The 19747-nt window shown below is 38.5% G+C and overlaps 1 protein-coding gene across 1 annotated transcript in view; it reads left to right on the plus strand.

Moving 5' to 3' along the window:
- LOC122805978 (mucin-3A-like) overlaps positions 1-19747 on the plus strand; it is a 121207-nt gene that overhangs the window by 26819 nt on the left and 74641 nt on the right. Inside the window, exon 2 of the mRNA XM_044076216.1 lies at positions 11857-18632. Within this exon, the coding sequence (XP_043932151.1) occupies positions 11857-18632 (6776 nt within the window). The remainder of the gene's footprint in view (positions 1-11856; positions 18633-19747) is intronic.

The following is a 19747-nucleotide window of genomic DNA, read 5'->3' on the forward strand; positions in this document are numbered from 1 at the left end:
CTTCGTGCTTTGCCACCAACCTGGAGGTGTGGGTATCTTTGATGAATATCGATACCCCCCCTCCTTTTGTGGTTCGGTCCAAGTTTTTGGGCCGAAAAGCATGGTATGAGGTACAACCTGGTAGTGCTGGGGTGCTCTCGGGAGCCCTGAACCAGGTTTCTGTTACTGCATAGATATCAATGTTCCCCATGCTAAGGAGAGCTTCAAGTGCGTGCATCTTGAGGTTTAGACTTCTGGCGTTGAGCAGCATTACTCTTAGTTACTTATCCCTTGTGATACCTATGGAGGTGGGTTTGTCTTTTGAGCCTTGCCTAAAAAAGGCACTATGGGGGTAGCAAGAGCCTTTGCCAATATCCAAAAGCCCATGGGTGACAGGTGCAAGCCATCCCTAGCGAAGCATCGTGGCTTGTCGAGCATATCATCCCAGGCTGACAGGCATTGGATCCCCTTTGAATGACACCAGTACTTAAGCCAGTTGTTGAAATTGATCATCTTGTCTTCATATTGTGGCATCATTTTTGGTGAGGGTAAGATGCTACTCAAGGTCAGGGTCATACCGGCCTGGGCTACATGCTCAGAGAGCTCCTCTATGTCTCTTTTCATGTAGTCCAGGGAGGTACGTCTCAGGTCATTCACACCAGCATGGACAATGACTGAGTCATATTTGTACTTGCCTTGGAGTGACCTGAGTGCTTGTGTTATGTGGCGGATCCTAGCGCCCGACAGGCTGCTCACCGTGACCTTCTCCTTGTTCAGCCTGGTGAGCGGACGTCAGTGTGCCTGACGATAGAGTCACCTATTACAAGTGTATCAGGTGTGTTGTTTAGCCTTAAGGGCTGTGACTGTTTGGCACACTGGCTTTGTGAGATATGTGTTGCACGTGTTTTGTTTTGGGGTAGCGGTTGCTTGGATGTCTGCTTTGGAGGTCTCTGCTGCTTAGGCAGATCTTTATTTAGAGCCTCTGAGTATGTTTTTGTGTGATTATGTGTTTGGTTTGCTGTCGTGGTAGATCTATGTGAGACTGGAATTGTAGTGAGTGTGGTTTCCTTCTCCTCCTGACTGGTTATCCCAGTACTGAGTTGAGAGAGCTTAGCCTCCAGTTTGGCTATATGGTTGCATCTCTCACATGTGTTGGAATTTGTTGGGAGGAGGAGAGGGTTGTCTGTGTACATGAGGCAGTTGTAACATTGCCTCAAGATTCCCAGGTTAACCAGCTGGACTGGAGAGGAGATTGACAACTGACTTTTGAACATGCTAGAATAATATTGGGAATTCCTTTATAATTGAAAACAAGGGCCAATGGGGAGTGAGGGTGTAGTGCTTTTAATTTTTAGTGCTGACTTATATAATTGCTTTAGTGAGCAAGTGCCAGGTAACTTAAGTGCAATGTGTTACAGGTAACTTAAATCCAAAAACGACAAACAGTAACTTTCTTTCAAGTGAAACAAGGAAATAAGTACAGTAAGCAATGCATATATCACTAGAGATCCACAGAAGCGCTGAGAAGCCACGTTTTAGGTGGAATTAGCATTCCAGGGAAATAACAAGCATGCAAACAAAGCTAGATTCAGCAGGCCTGGATCTAGTCTATGTATAACATAGTGCATCATTATCAAGGGTAAAATACCGTACACCACTGCTATAATGCATAGCTTGCTGACAGCTTTTCCAGGTACCTCTGTGTGGCCTAAATTTGGTTAGCCTTAGTCCACAATCCACTCTACCAGTGTCATAATTGTGTAGTTTCCATGGAATGGCAATAATCCCTGCATGCTCTTGTGATGATGCCTCAACTAAGGGTTGTCCATGATTGTACCAGTCACTAGCACACCCATTTTTGATGTGTGCATGGTTGGGTTATGTAAGTAATATATTATGGTACAGAGTAGGTAAATCGTACTTTACTAATACCTGGGGCGTGTTTTGATCATAAAGACAATGTCTGGCTTATCAAAACATGGCCACCCTCTGTGGGTAGGGTGACTTGGTTTATGTCAAGTTGTCTTTAGCCACAATTGAATTTATCAGCCATGTTTTTTTCTATTCCCAGTGGGTTTGGAAGGTAGTATATGTATATGTATATGGTAACTATTTGAAATGTTGAGACCTGCTAGACTGAGTCACAAAACACAGAGACTGAATGGCTAAAAAAATGGACTTAGATATACTAAGTCTGAGGTTGCCATTTTCCAAAATATGACCTACTCTTTGAGGTACGGCAATCTCATAGTTGGTATATTTAAGTTTGAGATGTGCAGGGGGCTTGCCATTCACTTTGCAAAAAAAAAAAAAGAAATTTAAAGGAGAAAAATGATATTCAAGATTCACTGTAATCCTGGATTTTCAATCTTTTTTTTTTTTTTTTTTTTAGTTTGTCAGCACTCTGTGAGGATTACTTTATGTTTTGAGTGAAGAATTCTTCTGCTGAATGATACTTTTTTAAGGCTGGGCATTTTGCTGGTTTGTGGACTATACATTGAGCAATGGTTAGCTGAGAGTATGTGAGAGATAGTTGGGAAGTTCAAGCCAATTGAGATGTTTAAGAGGGTTTACAGTGGTGAGACCTGTGCAGTTGGTTGGCATCAAAATTTGCTACTTGCTTCCCTGTTGATTAGTAAAAGTAGAGGTTAAAGTCTTTTTTGATACTATTTGTCAGATTCTGATGTGCTGTGTTTTTTTTTTTTTTTTTTTTGGATGACATGCTATGGATGCATGCCCTGGTTGAGCTGAAAACATACATATGCTCATCATATAAATAAGATATATACCAACAAATGACTTAATGTAACTATACCAAACTAGTGCATGAGCTGCAGTACCATCTACTTGAGTCTTATAGCAGTTTTTAAATCAAAGTTTAAGACTTACTTTTATGAAATGGCTTTTAGCAGTGTGGGATGATTGTTTATGTTTCAATGTTATTTTTTTATTTTGTGAAGCACTTTGGTGGCATTTATATGTCTGTAAGGTGCTATATAAATATAATTTGAGTTGAGTTGAGTTGAGTTATACAGTGCCTGCCAGTTTACATTGTGCACAACGGCTTGCAATACAAACTAAAAATAGGGAATATAATATAGCACCATTTTTACAGGGGGAAGGAAGTCCCCTGCACCACACTGATATAGGGGCCATGCCCCAACATCGCCACATATCACCATATATGTAGTACCTCCTAAGTGACACAGACTCATACGAAGTATATTTGGACATTAGGGTTATGTACAAGTGTTCAAGTAGTGGAACAATATTCCAGAAAGATATGGATGATTCTAAAGTCAAATCCATCCAGAAAAAAACACAACAGCCTACTTTTACCAAAAATGGATCTGTACTTCCATGTATAGAGTAAAGTAAAATGCCTCCATTATATATCAATGCATGTGTGGAGATTAGAAGAGTGGGGCTGTTCTCAAAAGTGAACTGAAAGGATAGAGGGGATGTGGTCTGATCATCAGTAAATGTGGGGGCTACTTCTGGTATGGCAATTCTCTGATAAGCAACTGGGGTAACTTACTCCACCCTTTGAGAGAAGGAAAAAAATATATTTTCCCTGTATTTTATCTATGGGCACCAGGTAGGATCCTGTGTTACACACTGACAGACTTTATACCTAACAAGCAGGATAACAATACCAGAAAACTTTTAATACACACCAAGCTGCTGGCAGTCCCAGACGACAAAAGTTGTATGATGGTTGACATGAGTGTAACATACATCTCAGGGTGATGAGGTGAATCCAGAAGTATCTAGAGAAGCCAGTATATTAGAAATAAAAGGTATGCACCAAACCTTGGCGTAAAAGGTGACTAAAATCTGGCTGAGGTTGGTTCCTTGATTATCAAGCACTCTGATGCTATCAGCAACTGAGGAGAATGCTGAGATGAAGGCAAGATAGGCAGCTTAAGAGGTCAGGCTGTACTTTGTGGATGCTCAATTAATTGATTAAGAAAACTGGACACACCCAAAAACAAAATAAAAAAAAACAAAAACAAAAACAAAAAAAATCTCATAAGAATGAATAAGGTTCCTGAAGAACTAGAAGTTTGGGAATGTCTGCAGTTTGTTCAATCTGCAATGACAACTTGGAAAACATTAAAGTAGATGATATCAAGATAGAGAGGGGTCTTGCCATACTCCTTCACAAGCTCAGGTGGAGGAGTGGGAGGTCACATATATCTAGACCCATTATAGTCTGGTTCAAGTCCTTTGAATTATGCAAGAAAGTATAGGTGACGCACTGGAATTCTGCAACAAATGTGTAGTGAAGCCAGAGTTTATGTTTATCAGGAGTTCCCTGTGGAGACCAGGAACAGGCAAGCTTTCTTTTCCTTTAGTAAAGACCTAAGATAGAGTCCATGATTCAGAAAGTTATACCCTGCTACTTTGAACACTGCCTTGCCAAGACATTCCTGCTTATTTATCAGGCCAGTGAAAGTCTTCAAAGTGGAGCATATGCCGTGACCAACAACAAAATACTTTGGCAGCTGAAGGAAATTCAACTGCTGAGGACAGAGAAGCTCAAAACATATAACGGGTACCTGGGGCTGAAAGGAGGAGTGCAACAGATCCTACCCAGTGTTCAAGAGGCAGATTGTACTTCAAGAGAGGGCCACACTGAGAAGGGAAGCTGGGTGAAATGAAGCTTTGCTGTAGCTATTAACAGTAAAAAACATTAAAAATAGAAAAATAGAACAATAGTTTTATAGCTGATGTAGGTATGGGATCTCTGTACCTTACAATGCTTAATTTGTGCACATGTTCACTCAGTCTGGACAACATCTGAATAGTTAGGTTAACTTTGTTGCAAAGCAGATAGTGTAAATGTATGGGAATTACAATTTTATCACACATTTTAAAAAACTGTGTCAAATAGTGTTATAACTGTTTGTGGATCTGAATGAGTTTGATGACTCTGTGAGATCGATGTTGATTTTGTTGGTTGCATAGATGTTGTCATCAGACAGGGAGGTACTTTCCCATAAAACATTTATGCCTGTTAGAAGCACATAAAATAGCTTTACATACTATGTTGGAGTGACCAGCTTCCTTGGTTGGACAATTAGTCATTGGTAAGGAGGACACTTTCCAAATATGGAGTTCCTCTGTAAGATGATATCTAAGAATTAAAACTGGCTTGAAATGGCAAACATCAGACTTGCAGACGCTGTTGATTTGAGAAATGTCATTTGCCATTTAAAGCCGGTTTTAAATCTTACACCTTTATCACATATCCCTTCAAATGCAAAGGAATATGCCTTTATTTTACTATTGATAAGTAAACAGCAGTGAGTATGCTTAACTCATCAATTTTCAATGGATTTACTCAGAAAGCCAATAATCTCCTCATCAGTCACGTCAAGTTGGCTCTGTAGAACGTAAACTGTTATTGCTGAAGCACATCCCTCCTCCCAGAGGGGACCTGAATCTGGCCATAAAAAGTATTTTAACTCTCTGGTTTTAATAGAAATTATATTGTTGTTAAACTGATTTAGTATATTGAGTATGATGTTTTGTTTTCCCATTATGTGTAATGGCAAAATAAAACATCAGACTCAATATACTAAATCAGTTTAATGACAATATACTTTCTATTAAAATCCTGACTTACAAGGGCTTCATCTTTCCATCACTTTAAAGCTATGATACAAGTTATTTGCCAAAACTTATTTGCCTATAAATTTAAATACATTGTGAAAGTTTGCCACTTTAGGTAAATGTATGAGTTTCTTAAATATTTTCTCTTGAATGTGCCAAAGCTAATTATTACTACTTATGTTGTCATAAATCTCTGTATTTATTGCGTGTAAATGTATTCGTTATGCCTAGCTTTGATTTGAATATTCCAAAAATAGGTTTCTCCCTGCAAGCTACTTTTCTACTTAATGTTTCATTGAGGGCGTTGCCCTTCATATCCTTAAATATTTTCAGTTTATGGATTTTGTAATTCAGTACAGTGTTGTGCAGGATCCTATAAGAAATATATGTGTGTGGGTGTGGATGTATGAGTATATCAATGAAATTAGGCATTAAATATCTGTAGAAAGTAAATGTAATGACAAGTGCTGTAATAACCTCTCTACTCATACAGATGCAGATATGTGTATGAACCACCTCATCCATTCAAATTCAGTCTATCTTCTTATTTAGGTCTGCTTTTAGCACTATCATGTATTTAATTATAGATTACCATTTATGTACTGTTTCTATTCATAGTAACACTACAATTCAGAACTTGAAAAGTTTCTGAGTCGGTTTAGTGCATGGAAGTCTAGTGGTATTTAAGATAAGTCATTTTGTTTGTGTGTGTGTGTGTGTGTGTGTGTGTGTGTGTGTGTGTGTGTGTGTGTGTGTGTGTGTGTGTGTAGAGGGGGGGAGTATGTGTCATTTTTTATATTCTATTTCTCCACGTTTTAGGAGATTTTTTTCATTAATGTTGGGGCATGGTTTTGTTAGGAAAGAGGTTACATGTTCTCTTTGTGGATTTTATCTTCAGTGTGCCTTGCAGTCAGTGAGTACAGCTGGTGGAGAATAATGCATCAAATATTTGTTTCCCTAAATAGTTGAATTTTTTCCTTATAGTTTTTTTTTTATTCATTAATATTATTTTTTGTTTTATGTGTAGTACATACATGTTTAATTTATTTTCATGACTATCTTTTACTGTACACTCATTTTTCCAAATGGAGGTTTTACTAAACTAAGGATTACCAAATGTATATGGCTTGTTGGATAAGTGCTTTTGTTATGGTAATTGTAAGTGTGCTAACTCCAAACCTTTGGGATATAACCAAGCATTTCAGAATTAGCTCTGGGAGTGTATATGGGTCAGGGTTAGAGTAAAGGCTATGGAAGAGAATAAGTTTAGTTTTGGTTGTGTGTGCTTGTGTGTGCATGAGTGTGTCTTTTGTATTAATACTGTGTGTGTGTGTGTGTGTGTGTGTGTGTGTGTGTGTGTGTGTGTGTGTGTGTGTGTGTGTGTGTGTGTGTGTGTGCACTTTTTGCTCTTGTATATCATTGTATGGTCTTTCTTCCCAGTGCCCACATCTGTGCCAAGACTGCCAGCTACTCTGTGCCACCCCTAGACTAACTCCACTGTGGGGACAGTCAGGAAACATAAGGGTGTCCAAGGGATATGGGCTGCCACCATCATCCCAGGGGGTTTTACTTTTAGGCCTACCCAATTGCTTTCCCTCCCACTGTGGCCTTTGTGGTTACATCCTAAGGGCAGGCATGCAATGGGGATATTTGGCATATTAACCCACATTCATGGCAGCTCAGTCAGACCCACCACCCTTTCCCCCCTTTGGACAATACCTTCCCATGAGACATCCTCAACCTCTACCACAGATGTCAGTGAGGATCACCCACATATATTCCCATCCCTCTACTGTCACTCTGTTAATTGCCCATGCTGCCAACAGAACGTCTGTCAGCTGGGACGCAGTCTCGGCATTATCCCTCCATGCCACCAGAGTGGCTTGTGCATTTGTACTATTAGGGAAAGTTATTTTCAGAAGGTAATATGCAGGGTTGAGGTAAGGGAGAGATATGTTTAGGGTTCACACACAAGGTTAAGATGTAGTGGGATGTAGCACTACAAATAAGTGAAATTATTGTGCTGTCCAATGTCACTTGTAAGTTAAAGGAAAGTTAATACCTGTAGCTATGTGAACACACTGCTTTATTCATAGTGAGTAGGTATTTGAAGAGGGGGACAAATTGAGAAGAGTGTGTTTTTTGTTATACTTGACTTCTGAGCCATGCACAGTGATGGGGACTGGCTAACAAAGGGAGAGACATTAATATGTATGCCTTAAGTACTGCATTGACTACTCATAGCCAAGCCATCATTCTTTGGTCATTGTTGATTATTTCAGTGGATACTAACTTGGAATAGCTCCATCTAATACTTGGTTGTAATGCAGTGTAGTGTAAATGTAGTAATCTGAGTCACTAGTCAAGGCCAAAATGTTGGGAAACTGTTACATTTTAAATATGTCGCAAAGCTCAGCTAATGTTTACTGATGCCTCATAAGGGGTCTGTTAGTCAGTTGTGAATGCAATATTAGGCCATTGAGGAAGACCTTAATGCAACCTCATTGTGCTCCTGAAAAACAAGAAATGCAGCAGCTGCAGATGCCTCCAAATCACATCAGTGGCCTTCAGGACTCCTCTACAACCCCCCCCCCCCTTTCCACCTATAATACATGTTCTGCAGAAAGTCAAAATTCACAAAGCCAAGGTCAGTGTTTTATAGTCCCATTCTGGGCAAGAAAAGTATGGTTGTCTCTGCTGTGGCCTTTTACAGTAGACTTCCCACTGACTTCCCACAAAAATAAAATTTTATCAGTCCCCTCTGAAGTCCAGTCCACTATAAACCTTCTCTACTGATAAAACTTCCAAGTTGAGGATACAATTATTTTTATCAAGGGCAGCAGCAGAGGCCCATCTGTGCTGGTTACTGGCTGCTGAGTAAAACTCTAAAGGAATCCACTTGTAGGTCTCCTCAAACATATAGCCATTTGTGTACTTACAGAACCCTGGTTCCATTACAGTGATAACACTCCCTGCTTTCCATGGTACAATCCCTATCATGCAGTCAGAACCACCAACGACTGTTGTGGAGTACCTGTATTAATTCATAACCCCATAGTCTTTAATCAGATTTCACATGAAACAAATCTGGTACTGGTTGAAGTCCTAGTTACATTCTACAAAATTAATTTTCACATTATAAAGAATTATAGATCCCAATCTATTACCACTTCATCATACTGTATACTTTAACCAGTTTGAAAAGTTAACATTCATATCTAATTCCCTTCTCATGGATGACTTCAGTTATCAGTACGTGAACTGTCAAGCATTTACTACTGCATTCAAATATGCCCAAAGGTTTCTGGAATTTGCACATCCCAATACTCCCTAACAGTTGTTAGTGGATCAGAATGCCCCTGTTCCCCTCTTTCCCCCTACCCTGCAAAAGTGTTAATCTTCTTGGTCTTGCCCTCACAAACATTTCTGCCATATGCCCCATCCCACTCAGCACCTACTCCCTCATCGAATCTCACCATATTGCAGTGATCTTCTCCGTGAAAACTTGCATTGCAACTCCTTATCTACCTGTTCATCCAGCCGCTGTTCCTTATTTCCATTTTTGCACATGGGGTCGGGTAGACTCCTAATAAAACCTCTATATTCAGGGATTACTCCAAGTCCTATTATTTACTATTTACTATTCATTCATTTTAGTGACAATCATAAATGGTATAGTTCCCCAGCAAACCTTCTAAATGAAGCTGCTGCTGCTCTGAATTTTATTCCTTCTTGGATAGATGCACCCATACCAATCTGGCATAACTATAATGGCAAGTTTAGAAGTAGACCCATTTGATGGAACTACCATATCATTAAACTCTATTATAACAAGAAAACGCTCCTGGCCATCACAAAAGATGTCCACTTATCATTATAAAGGGGATTTATAACTGGAAAGTGCATCTTGCACACTACCTGTTAGGAAATGGAAGGCCAACTATGAACTTCAGATTGCAACAAATTCAAAAGACAACCGTAAAAAGACTACTTCAGTTATGGTAAGTTCCTCATCAGGGACTTGGGTATGTATGTCGATAACAGACTCTACTTTGACTGCCACTTCCCTGGGGTAGTTAGAAAACCCTTCCACCTTGCACATCTTAGCCTTCGTGGCATCTCCTCAGGGTCCATATAAGTTATAATCCCACTTTATTCCTCATTTGCTAGACCCCATCATTGAATATTATGCATGCTTCACCATATACCTCGCTAAGAACCTAAACCTGTCTGAGAGAGTTCAAGGTTTCCATACTAAAAAGTTCTCAGGTCTCAGTATCCTTGTCTACTCTGATAGAAAAAAAGCCCTGTCCCTCTACTCAGTGTCATAGAGACTCTTGAGGGTGATCTCTGCTTAGCCGTCTGTGCTACAAGTTACCCAGTGTTTAATTAGAACCAGTGGTAAAGCAAACACCTGTTATAGAAAAATAAACCTATACCACCACATCAACATCACCAAATGGCATAACCAATGCCTAACCCAATGTATACCCTGTTTACCTACCTAGCAAGCCAAGTATTTCCCTACCAAACTTTAAAACCAGTCTGGATGACTGAATATGTGATCACAAAGTTTCACCAGAGTTTTGTAGAGAAATTCTACTTAATAGGGGACATTGTTAGTCTCACACATTACTGGGAGATGTGGCCGAGCTTAGAGATTCTCCTGTTAATTGTAAGCTAAGTAAAAACACATGAAGCTATGTTAAAATCCTCCTCTTTGTTTACATATCCCAGTAAAGAAACTGTCCTGTCCAGAACTGAAGCAGACCTAAAACGCAAAATTTCTCATATTATTCAATAGATTTCTTTCTACTACCCATAGACCTGGTCCCAAGTCTGCTGATAGTGTGTAATATTAACCTCTGATTGGACACAAGGTCAGCATTTAGTCACATTAGGAACCTCATTTGATATCATTTGATATGCATACTGAATACCTTGTGGAAATATGACATTAAAAAATACAAAATATATATATTCATTTTTATACTGATTTAGTATAACTGCTATTGATTAATAAGCACTTCTTGAGTATATTTGAGTGGCAACAGTAGGGTCATATAATATTATGATTTCCTAAAACAGCATTTTACTTATACTCCAGTCTACAGGCCTCATCAGTGCAACTTGCAAAGTTACTAAAATACAAAACTTTAATTTAGCCCAATCAAATTTGTTTGTCCAGAAATAGTTGTCTGTTTGATAAGGTTGGAAACAACGATTTCATTTAGTAGTGATTTGAATTAGTTTACTATTATGGCTGGAATTAAGAATAGCTATTGGAAGTCCATAATTCCAGTTTAAAGAATAAGACATATTTAGTTATAATCTGCTAGAATCAGGTATAAGATTACTTGATACAGTATAGCAGGCTCATACCTCTCCACCTGTTAGAGCAAGAAATCTGGACAAAGCCATATATAACAGGGGTACAAAGGCCCAGAAACCGGGACAATTTTTAAATATTGCTCTTACAAACTTAGAAAGTTGATAGCATAGCAGATTTTACATAAGCATGAATTTTCTGAAGAGCATGAAGTCTGAAACTCAAATGTCTGCCACTATTTTCTGACTAATCTTTAATGACTTGCCAGAAAATCACAAATTAATGAAAACTGAACCAAACATATGAGGCAAAAATCTGCACATTCTGCAAAAATCTGTGCAGTTGAGATGTATGAGAATGCTTTCAACTGTATGCTTCAGTTAAACAGCCAACAATTATGTGTACTGTTTAAATGAAAGGCAAGGCTCATCCTGGAAACTTTAGTACTTGTATCAGTCTCCCGAATTTTTTTCTCAGTGAGTGAAGACGTTTAACAGTGTGTGGTAATAGACCTTATAGTAATGATATCAAGTGACACCTACATAACAGAAGGCACTAGTCATGCAAGGGTTATCAGTTACCAATTATGGGAATGTGCCAGCATATGGAGAAATGAAACATGAAATTACCTGTAAAACTCTCTTTTGAAAACAAGATGATTTGGTTTCACTAATTAATCTGTGGCCCTTTGCACTCTGATTTCCACTTCTCTTCACAGCCACCATTCTCCTCCCAGTTTGCTTTCCTTATTTTCCACATACTGCTAATTACATTTCATTCAAAAAGTGAATGTGCGCATAACAACACGTAAAACAATTGTAAGCAATAGTGTGATTAACTGTTATTGTTGCATCCTTTGAGAATACTGTGTTTAATACCCTAGAGTTGTATTTACAATTAGTCTTGTCTTGGTTTTCAGTCATTTGCAGCACAGCTTTAACATCCACAGAAGGACTGGTCTCATCAACCACACCAAAGGCATCCACTTTTGAGTTGAATTCATCAATATCAAATCAATCGGCTCCTCAGTCCTCATATACAATATCTGGAGCACAAAGTTATACTCTTGTTCCAGCCACAACTCCACAGCTTTCAACAGAGATATCAAGTCAGTCTTCATCACAGTCATCCTATCCAACAACATCTGTAAAAGGCTATTCTTCACTGCCAAGCACATCTGCAAAACAATCCACATCACAACTTTCAGACAGTACACTATACCAATATATTTCTCAGCCTGTGAATCCTTCCTCAACAATGGAAAACTCTCTTCCAATTATAACTTCAAAGCAAACTACACATCTGTTTTCATCAAATGTACAGAGTCAGTTTACTGTTCAGTCATTATCTACAATATCTACGACACAGACACACACAACTAATCCAATCACAATTCAAGCAGAAACCCCTCTAACAGCCATTTCATCAAGTACACCAAAACAAGCTACTCTTCAGTCTTCAAGTTCGGCATCTACTACAGAAACCTATACTACCATTTCAACTACTAGTCAAAGCCAGTCTACTGTACAGCCTATGCTTTCATCCACTAAGCTATCCACAGCACAGACCTCATATTCAACATCCATAACACAAAACTATACTCTTGTCCCAATGACATCTACAAAACAATCTACTCAATCAACTCCATCATCACAACTTCCATCAAGTACACCAACTCAGTATAGTCCTCAGTCAACATTTACATCCCAAAGTTATACTTCACTCCCAGTCACATCTCCATCGTTTACACCAAATTCACTGTATCAGTCCACCATTCAGTCATTAAGTACAGATTCTACCATACAAACATACACATTAAATACAACCACAACTCTAAAACAAACTTTTATGGCATCCATGACTGTGTTGATCACAAAAAGCCAAACTATGCATCAGTCAACTTCAATACCTACAACACAAAAATTTACTACCATACCAACTTTAAGTCCTAGCTTATCCACACTGCAACTTGTATTGTCGACCACTACATCAAAGCAATCTACTAGTTTGACTTCATATGCAGGGTCAACTACACAATACTATACATTCCTCTCAACGATTACTGCAAAACAATCTAGTCTACAGCTTCCAACAACTTCACAAAACCAATATACTGCTCAGTCGTTACTTACATCGCAAGGCTATACTTCATTTCCAAGCACAAATCTGAAGCAGTCCTCATTGTTACCACCAACTTCATTGAGCACACAAATCCATACTCTACCCCAATCTTCAGCTTTATTGTTTACAACAAAGGGTACCACCCTATCAAATACAAGTCTTAGCCTATCCACACTGCTGATTATGCTTTCATCCAGTACACCAAAGCAATCTGCAATGCACACTTCATACTTGGCTTCAACTGCAGAGAACTATACTGTTATGCCCACTACTGGTGCAAAGCAATCCACTCTAGTTTCATCATCTTCAGCAAATCAATACTTTCTTCAGTCATCATTAAGATCACAAGGGTATACTTCATTTCCAAGCACAACTTCAAAGCAGTCTATTCTAGAACCGTTTTCTTCAACTGATGTAAAGCAATCTACTGTTCAGTCATTAAATCCAACTTCTGCAATACAAACATATACACTTAACCCAACTACAACAATAAAACAAACTACTGTACTGTCTTCACTTTTATCAAGCACACAAAGCCAACCTGTACCTCTGTCTTCAGGTTCAGTATCTATTACATCAACTTACACTACCATTCCAACTACAAGTTCAAAGCAATCCACTCTTTTTCTAATACTTTCATCCAGTACGCCAAAGCAATCTACAGTTCAGACTTCAGCAACTGCAATAGAAAAATATACCACAATCCAAACTACAGCTACAAATCAATCTACTGTACAACTTTTTTCAGCTGCACCTACACAGATAGCTACTTATTCCACATATACAAAATTCACTTCACAAAACTATATTAGCTCAACCATAGCTTCAAAGCAATCAACGCCGCAACTAATGATCTCAGCCTCCACACCACTCCTAACTACACTGCAGAGCTATTTAAGTACTGTAACAAAAACGGATTGTACTACCTCAACCAAAACTTTAGAGCAGTCTTCTGCACCATCACAGTTTTCATCAACTGCAACCCAGTCTACAACACAACCTTCAAAGGTAACAACTACACTGTACAGTCCATTGCCTCTGCTTACTACAACAAAGCAATCGATCCTGCAAACATTTTCAGAAAGTTCACCAACACAAGCAAAATCTCAGTCCTCATATCAAATGTCTGCAGCAGAAAGCAGCATCTTTGCATCAAGCACAATTTCAAATCAAACAACACTGCAAGTGTTGCTTTTACCAAGTATGCCTACATCTGCAACACAAAGCTATACTCCCAGCCCAGTGACAACTCCAAATAAATCTTCTCTGCAATACTTGCTTTATAGTGTGTCAAGCCAATCTACTTCTCCATCCTTAAATTCACAATCTACAACCAAAATATCTGACCTCTTTCCAACAACTGCAAAAAAATCCACTTTACAACTATTGCTTACTTCAACTATAGAAAATCAGACAACTTCTCAAGTTTCATATACAACATCCAATGAAAAAAACTCTTACTCCATTCTTACCACAACCTCAGTGCAGAACACGGAATACTCAGTACTTTCGTCCAGTCCACTAAGCCAGTATCGCTCAGATACTACAAACAGCACACAGTACAATAGTACTCAGACAACCACAGTACCTGTTCAGTCTACTAAAACATCTACAACCTCTGATACTACAGACAGCACACACTACAATATTCCTGGGACAACCACTGCACCAGTACAGACTACTAAAATGTCTACAACCTCTGATACTATAAACAGCACACAGTACAATCATACTGTGAGTACCACAGCATCGCTACAGACTAATAAAACATCTACAACCTCTGATAGTACAGACAGCACACACTATAATACTACTGGGACAACCACAGCACCAGTACAGTCTACTAAAATGTCTACAACTTCTGATACTACAAACAGCACATGCTATAATACCAGTGGGACAACTACAGCACCAATGCAGTCTGCTAAAATGTTAACAACCTCTGATACTACAAATAGAACACAGTACAATAGTACTGGGACAACCACACCATCAGTACAGACTACTAAAAAATCTACAACCTCTGATACTACAAACAGTGCATACTACAATAGTACTGGGACAACCACAGTGCAGGTACAGTCTACTAACATGTCTACAACTTCTGATACTACAAATAGCACACACTACAATACCACTGGGACAACCACAGCATCAAGACAGTCTACTAAAATGTTTACAACTTCTGATACTACAAACAGAACACAGTACAATAGTACTGGGACAACCACAGCATTGGTACAGACTACTAAAACATCTACAACCTCTGATACTAGAAAGAGTGCATACTACAATAGTACTGGGACAACCACAACAATGGTACAGCCTACTAAAATGTCTACAAATTCTGATACTACAAACAGCACATACTACAATACCACTGGGACAACCACAGCACAAATACAGTCTACTAAAATGTTTACAACCTCTGATACTACAATCAGCACACTGTACAATAGTACTGGGACAACCACAGCATCAGTACAGACTACTAAAACTTCTACAACCTCTGATTCTACAAACAGTGCATACCACAATAGTACTGGGACAACCACAGCACCAGTACAGTCTACTAAAATGTCTACAACTTCTGATACTACAAACAGCACACACTACAATATCACTGGGACAACAATAGCATCAATACAGCTTACTAAAATGTTTACAACCTCTGATACTACAAACAGCACACAGCACAATAGTACTGGGACAACCACAGCATTGGTACAGACTACTAAAACATCTACAACCTCTGATACTACAAAGAGTGCATACTACAATAGTACTGTGACAACCACAGCACTGGTACAGGCTACTAAAAGGGCTACAACTTCTGATACTACAAACAGCACACACTGTAATACTACTAGGGCAACCACAGCACTGCTACAGTCCATGAAAATGTCTACAACTTCTGATACTACAAGAAGCACACACTACAATACTATTGGAACAACCACAGCAGCAGTACAGTCTACTAAAATGTCTATAACTTCTGATACTAAAAACAGCACACAGTACAATACTACTGGAACCACCATTGTACTCGCACAATTTACCAAAATGTCTACAACTTCTGATAATACAAATAGCGCACACTACAATACTACTGGGACAACCAGAGCACAGGTACAGTCTAATAAAATGTCTACAAGTTCTGATACTACAGACAGCACACACTACAATACTACTGGGACAACCACAGAACTGGTACAGTCTACTAAAATGTCTACAACTACTGATACTACAAACAGCACACACTACAATACTACTGGGATAGCCATAGTACTGCTACAGTCTACTAAAACATCTACAACCTCTGATACTACAAACAGCACACACTACAATACCACTGGGACAACCACAGAACTGGTACAGTCTTTTAAAATGTCTACAACTTCTGATACTAAAAGCAGCACACACTACAAAACAACTGGCACAACCATAGCACTGCTACAGTCTACTAAAATGTCTGCAACCTCTGATACTATAAACAGCACACAGTGCAATACTACTGAGGCAACCACAGCACTGGCACAGTCTACTAAAATGTCTACAACATGTGACAATACAAACAACACACTGTACAATAGTTCTGGAACAACCACAATACCAGTACAGTCTACTAAAATGTCTGCAACTTCTGATACTACAAATAGCCCACAGTACAATATTACTGGGATAACCACAGCACTTGGACAGTCTACTAAAACATCTATAAACTTTGATATTACAAACAGCACAGACTACAATACTAGTGGGACATCCACAGAACTGTTACAGTCTATTAAAATGTCTACAACGTCTGATACTACAAACAGCAAACACTATGATACCACTGGGACAGCCACAACACCAGTACAGTCTACTGAAATGTCTACAACTTCTGATACTACAAACAGCACACACTACAATACAACTAGGACAACCATAGCACTGCTACAGTCTACTAAAATGTCTACAACCTCTGATACTACAAACAACATACAGTACAATACTCCTGAGGCAACCACAGCACTGGTACAGTCTACTAAAATGGCTACAACATCTGACACGACAAACAACACACTGTACAATAGTTCTGGAACAACCACAATACTAGTACAGTCTACTAAAATATCTGCAACTTCTGATACTACAAATAGCACACAGTACAATATTACTGGGATAACCACAGCACTTGGACAGTCTACTAAAACATCTATAAACTTTGATACTAGAAACAGCACAGACTACAATACTAGTGGGACATCCACAGAACTGTTACAGTCTACTAAAATGTCTGCAACTTCTGATACTACAAACAGCACACACTACAATACAACTAGGACAACCATAGCACTGCTACAGTCTACTAAAATGTCTACAACATCTGATACTACAAACAGCATACAGTGCAATACTACTGAGGCAACCAAGGCATTGGTACAGTCTACTAAAATGGCTATAGCATCTGACTCTACAAACAACACACTGTACAATAGTTCTGGAACAACCACAATACCAGTACAGTCTACTAAAATGTCTGCAACTTCTGATACTACAAATAGCCCACAGTACAATATTACTGGGATAACCACAGCACTTGGACAGTCTACTAAAACATCTATAAACTTTGATACTACAAACAGCACAGACTACAATACTAGTGGGACATCCACAGAACTGTTACAGTCTATTAAAATGTCTACAACGTCTGATACTACAAACAGCAAACACTATGATACCACTGGGACAGCCACAACACCAGTACAGTCTACTGAAATGTCTACAACTTCTGATACTACAAACAGCACACACTACAGTACCAGTGGGACAACCACAGCACCAATCCAGTCTACTAAAATGTTTGCAACCTCTGATACTACAAACACCACACAGTGCAATACTACTGGGGCAACCACAGCACTGGCACAGTTCACTAAAATGTTGACAACATCTGACACTATAAACAACACAGTGTACAATAGTTGTGAAACAACGGCAACACTATTACAGTCTACTAAAATGTCTGCAACTTCTGATACTACAAATAGCACACAGTATAATACTACTGGGACAACCACAGTGCAGACACAAGCTACTAAAATGTCAACACCTTCTGATTCTACAAAGAGAATACAGTTCAGCACTTCTGAAACAACCTCAGCACCAGTACAGTCTGCAGAAACTTCTGCAATACAAGATCATACTCCCAGTGCAACCATACTCTCACTGAAGTCCACACTTTTCTCACAGCTTTATTCCATTTCAACAACACAATCAACTAAAGAAAGCTTACAGTCAACACCCACATCTCAGAGTTATACTTTTACTTCAACTATTACTTTAGATCTGTCTAGTCCTAAGTTACTACTTTCCTCTAGCACAGTTTTACCAACTATTCTGGAGTCATCCTATCAAAGCTCTATAGAAGACAAAAGCATGCACACCCAGTCAAATGCAACAAATGAAATAACAGAGAAACTTGATTCAACGGATACATCCAATGACTCTCAACCAACTCTTTCATCAGTATCAAACAGTGACCTTTCATTTCCTGCCAGTACACTACACATTTCTACAGTGCAAATGTCAACCAAAGGTGAGAGGTGTTTGTTATTATAAATATTTTATTAAATTCTTTAGCATTATAGCATTGAAAAAAATGGACTGAGACCATTTTAACTAACAGGAATAAAATAAACTAACTTGCTGATATCTAATTTACAAATAAAACAGACCAAATAAATAGGACATGGGATGTGTGGAAAAGAAGATAATTTGCTGAAATCACCAAGAGAAATATTCAAAATAACTTTCAGTTTCAAATTACTAATGAAGTGAAATAATTTACAATGATTGCTAATCATTTCCAGTGCAATATTCTAAATATTTGCAATTGGGTTTCCTCCCACATTCCAAAGACATGCATCTGAAGCGTTTCTCCCCAGGCCTCCACTGAAAATGGGCTCTATCCCAGTCAGACCTTCCTGGTAAACAAATGTTAACTAAATAAATAGTTAAATGAAAAAAGTGAAGCAAGGCACCAAAAAGCAACTAGAATCCACAATGCAGGTCCCTTAGAAAATGAAAAATACGAGGTGACTTGAAAAAAGTTTAATGCACAATCCACAAACTGTACACACTACATAAACACATAAATGCAATTGTAAGACCAGCGTTTTCTTCTCTCTTCATAAAGACTTCATCAGATGACCTTAATAATATCAGTTTACCATATACATACACCCTCACTTTTATAAATAAACCAATCATATTATTTAATAAATAATTAAAATGTTTAAACCAATCAGTTCCTATACCCACATAAAGCAGCATACAAAATAACTTTTTAAAAACCACCAAATGTCATATATTGCAATAAATTATTTGTGAATAAGTAATGAAATTAAAACATCTGTTTAAAAATATGTTATTACATAAATGCTTTCATATAGTCATTAAATCAAGAATAAAAACTGTTGAACGTATTCATGACAGTGTTATTTCACCATCTAGTGACATTATTGAGAACTGCATCATGTATACAAATTATAGTTTAGCAGATCTCAGCTTAAGTAATGGTACAATAGATATAAAATCATTTAGACCAGGGGGGGCTTGACGCATCCAGGGTAACTTGCCACCAAAGTTCCCTACACTCTATTGTCTCCTCCCATAGTCCACCCCTAATTTCTTTTTGCATTTGCTCCAAAA

This window comes from Protopterus annectens, chromosome 7.part0 (assembly GCF_019279795.1).
Source record: "Protopterus annectens isolate FY-2018-M chromosome 7.part0, PAN1.0, whole genome shotgun sequence".
NCBI lineage: Eukaryota > Metazoa > Chordata > Ceratodontiformes > Protopteridae > Protopterus > Protopterus annectens.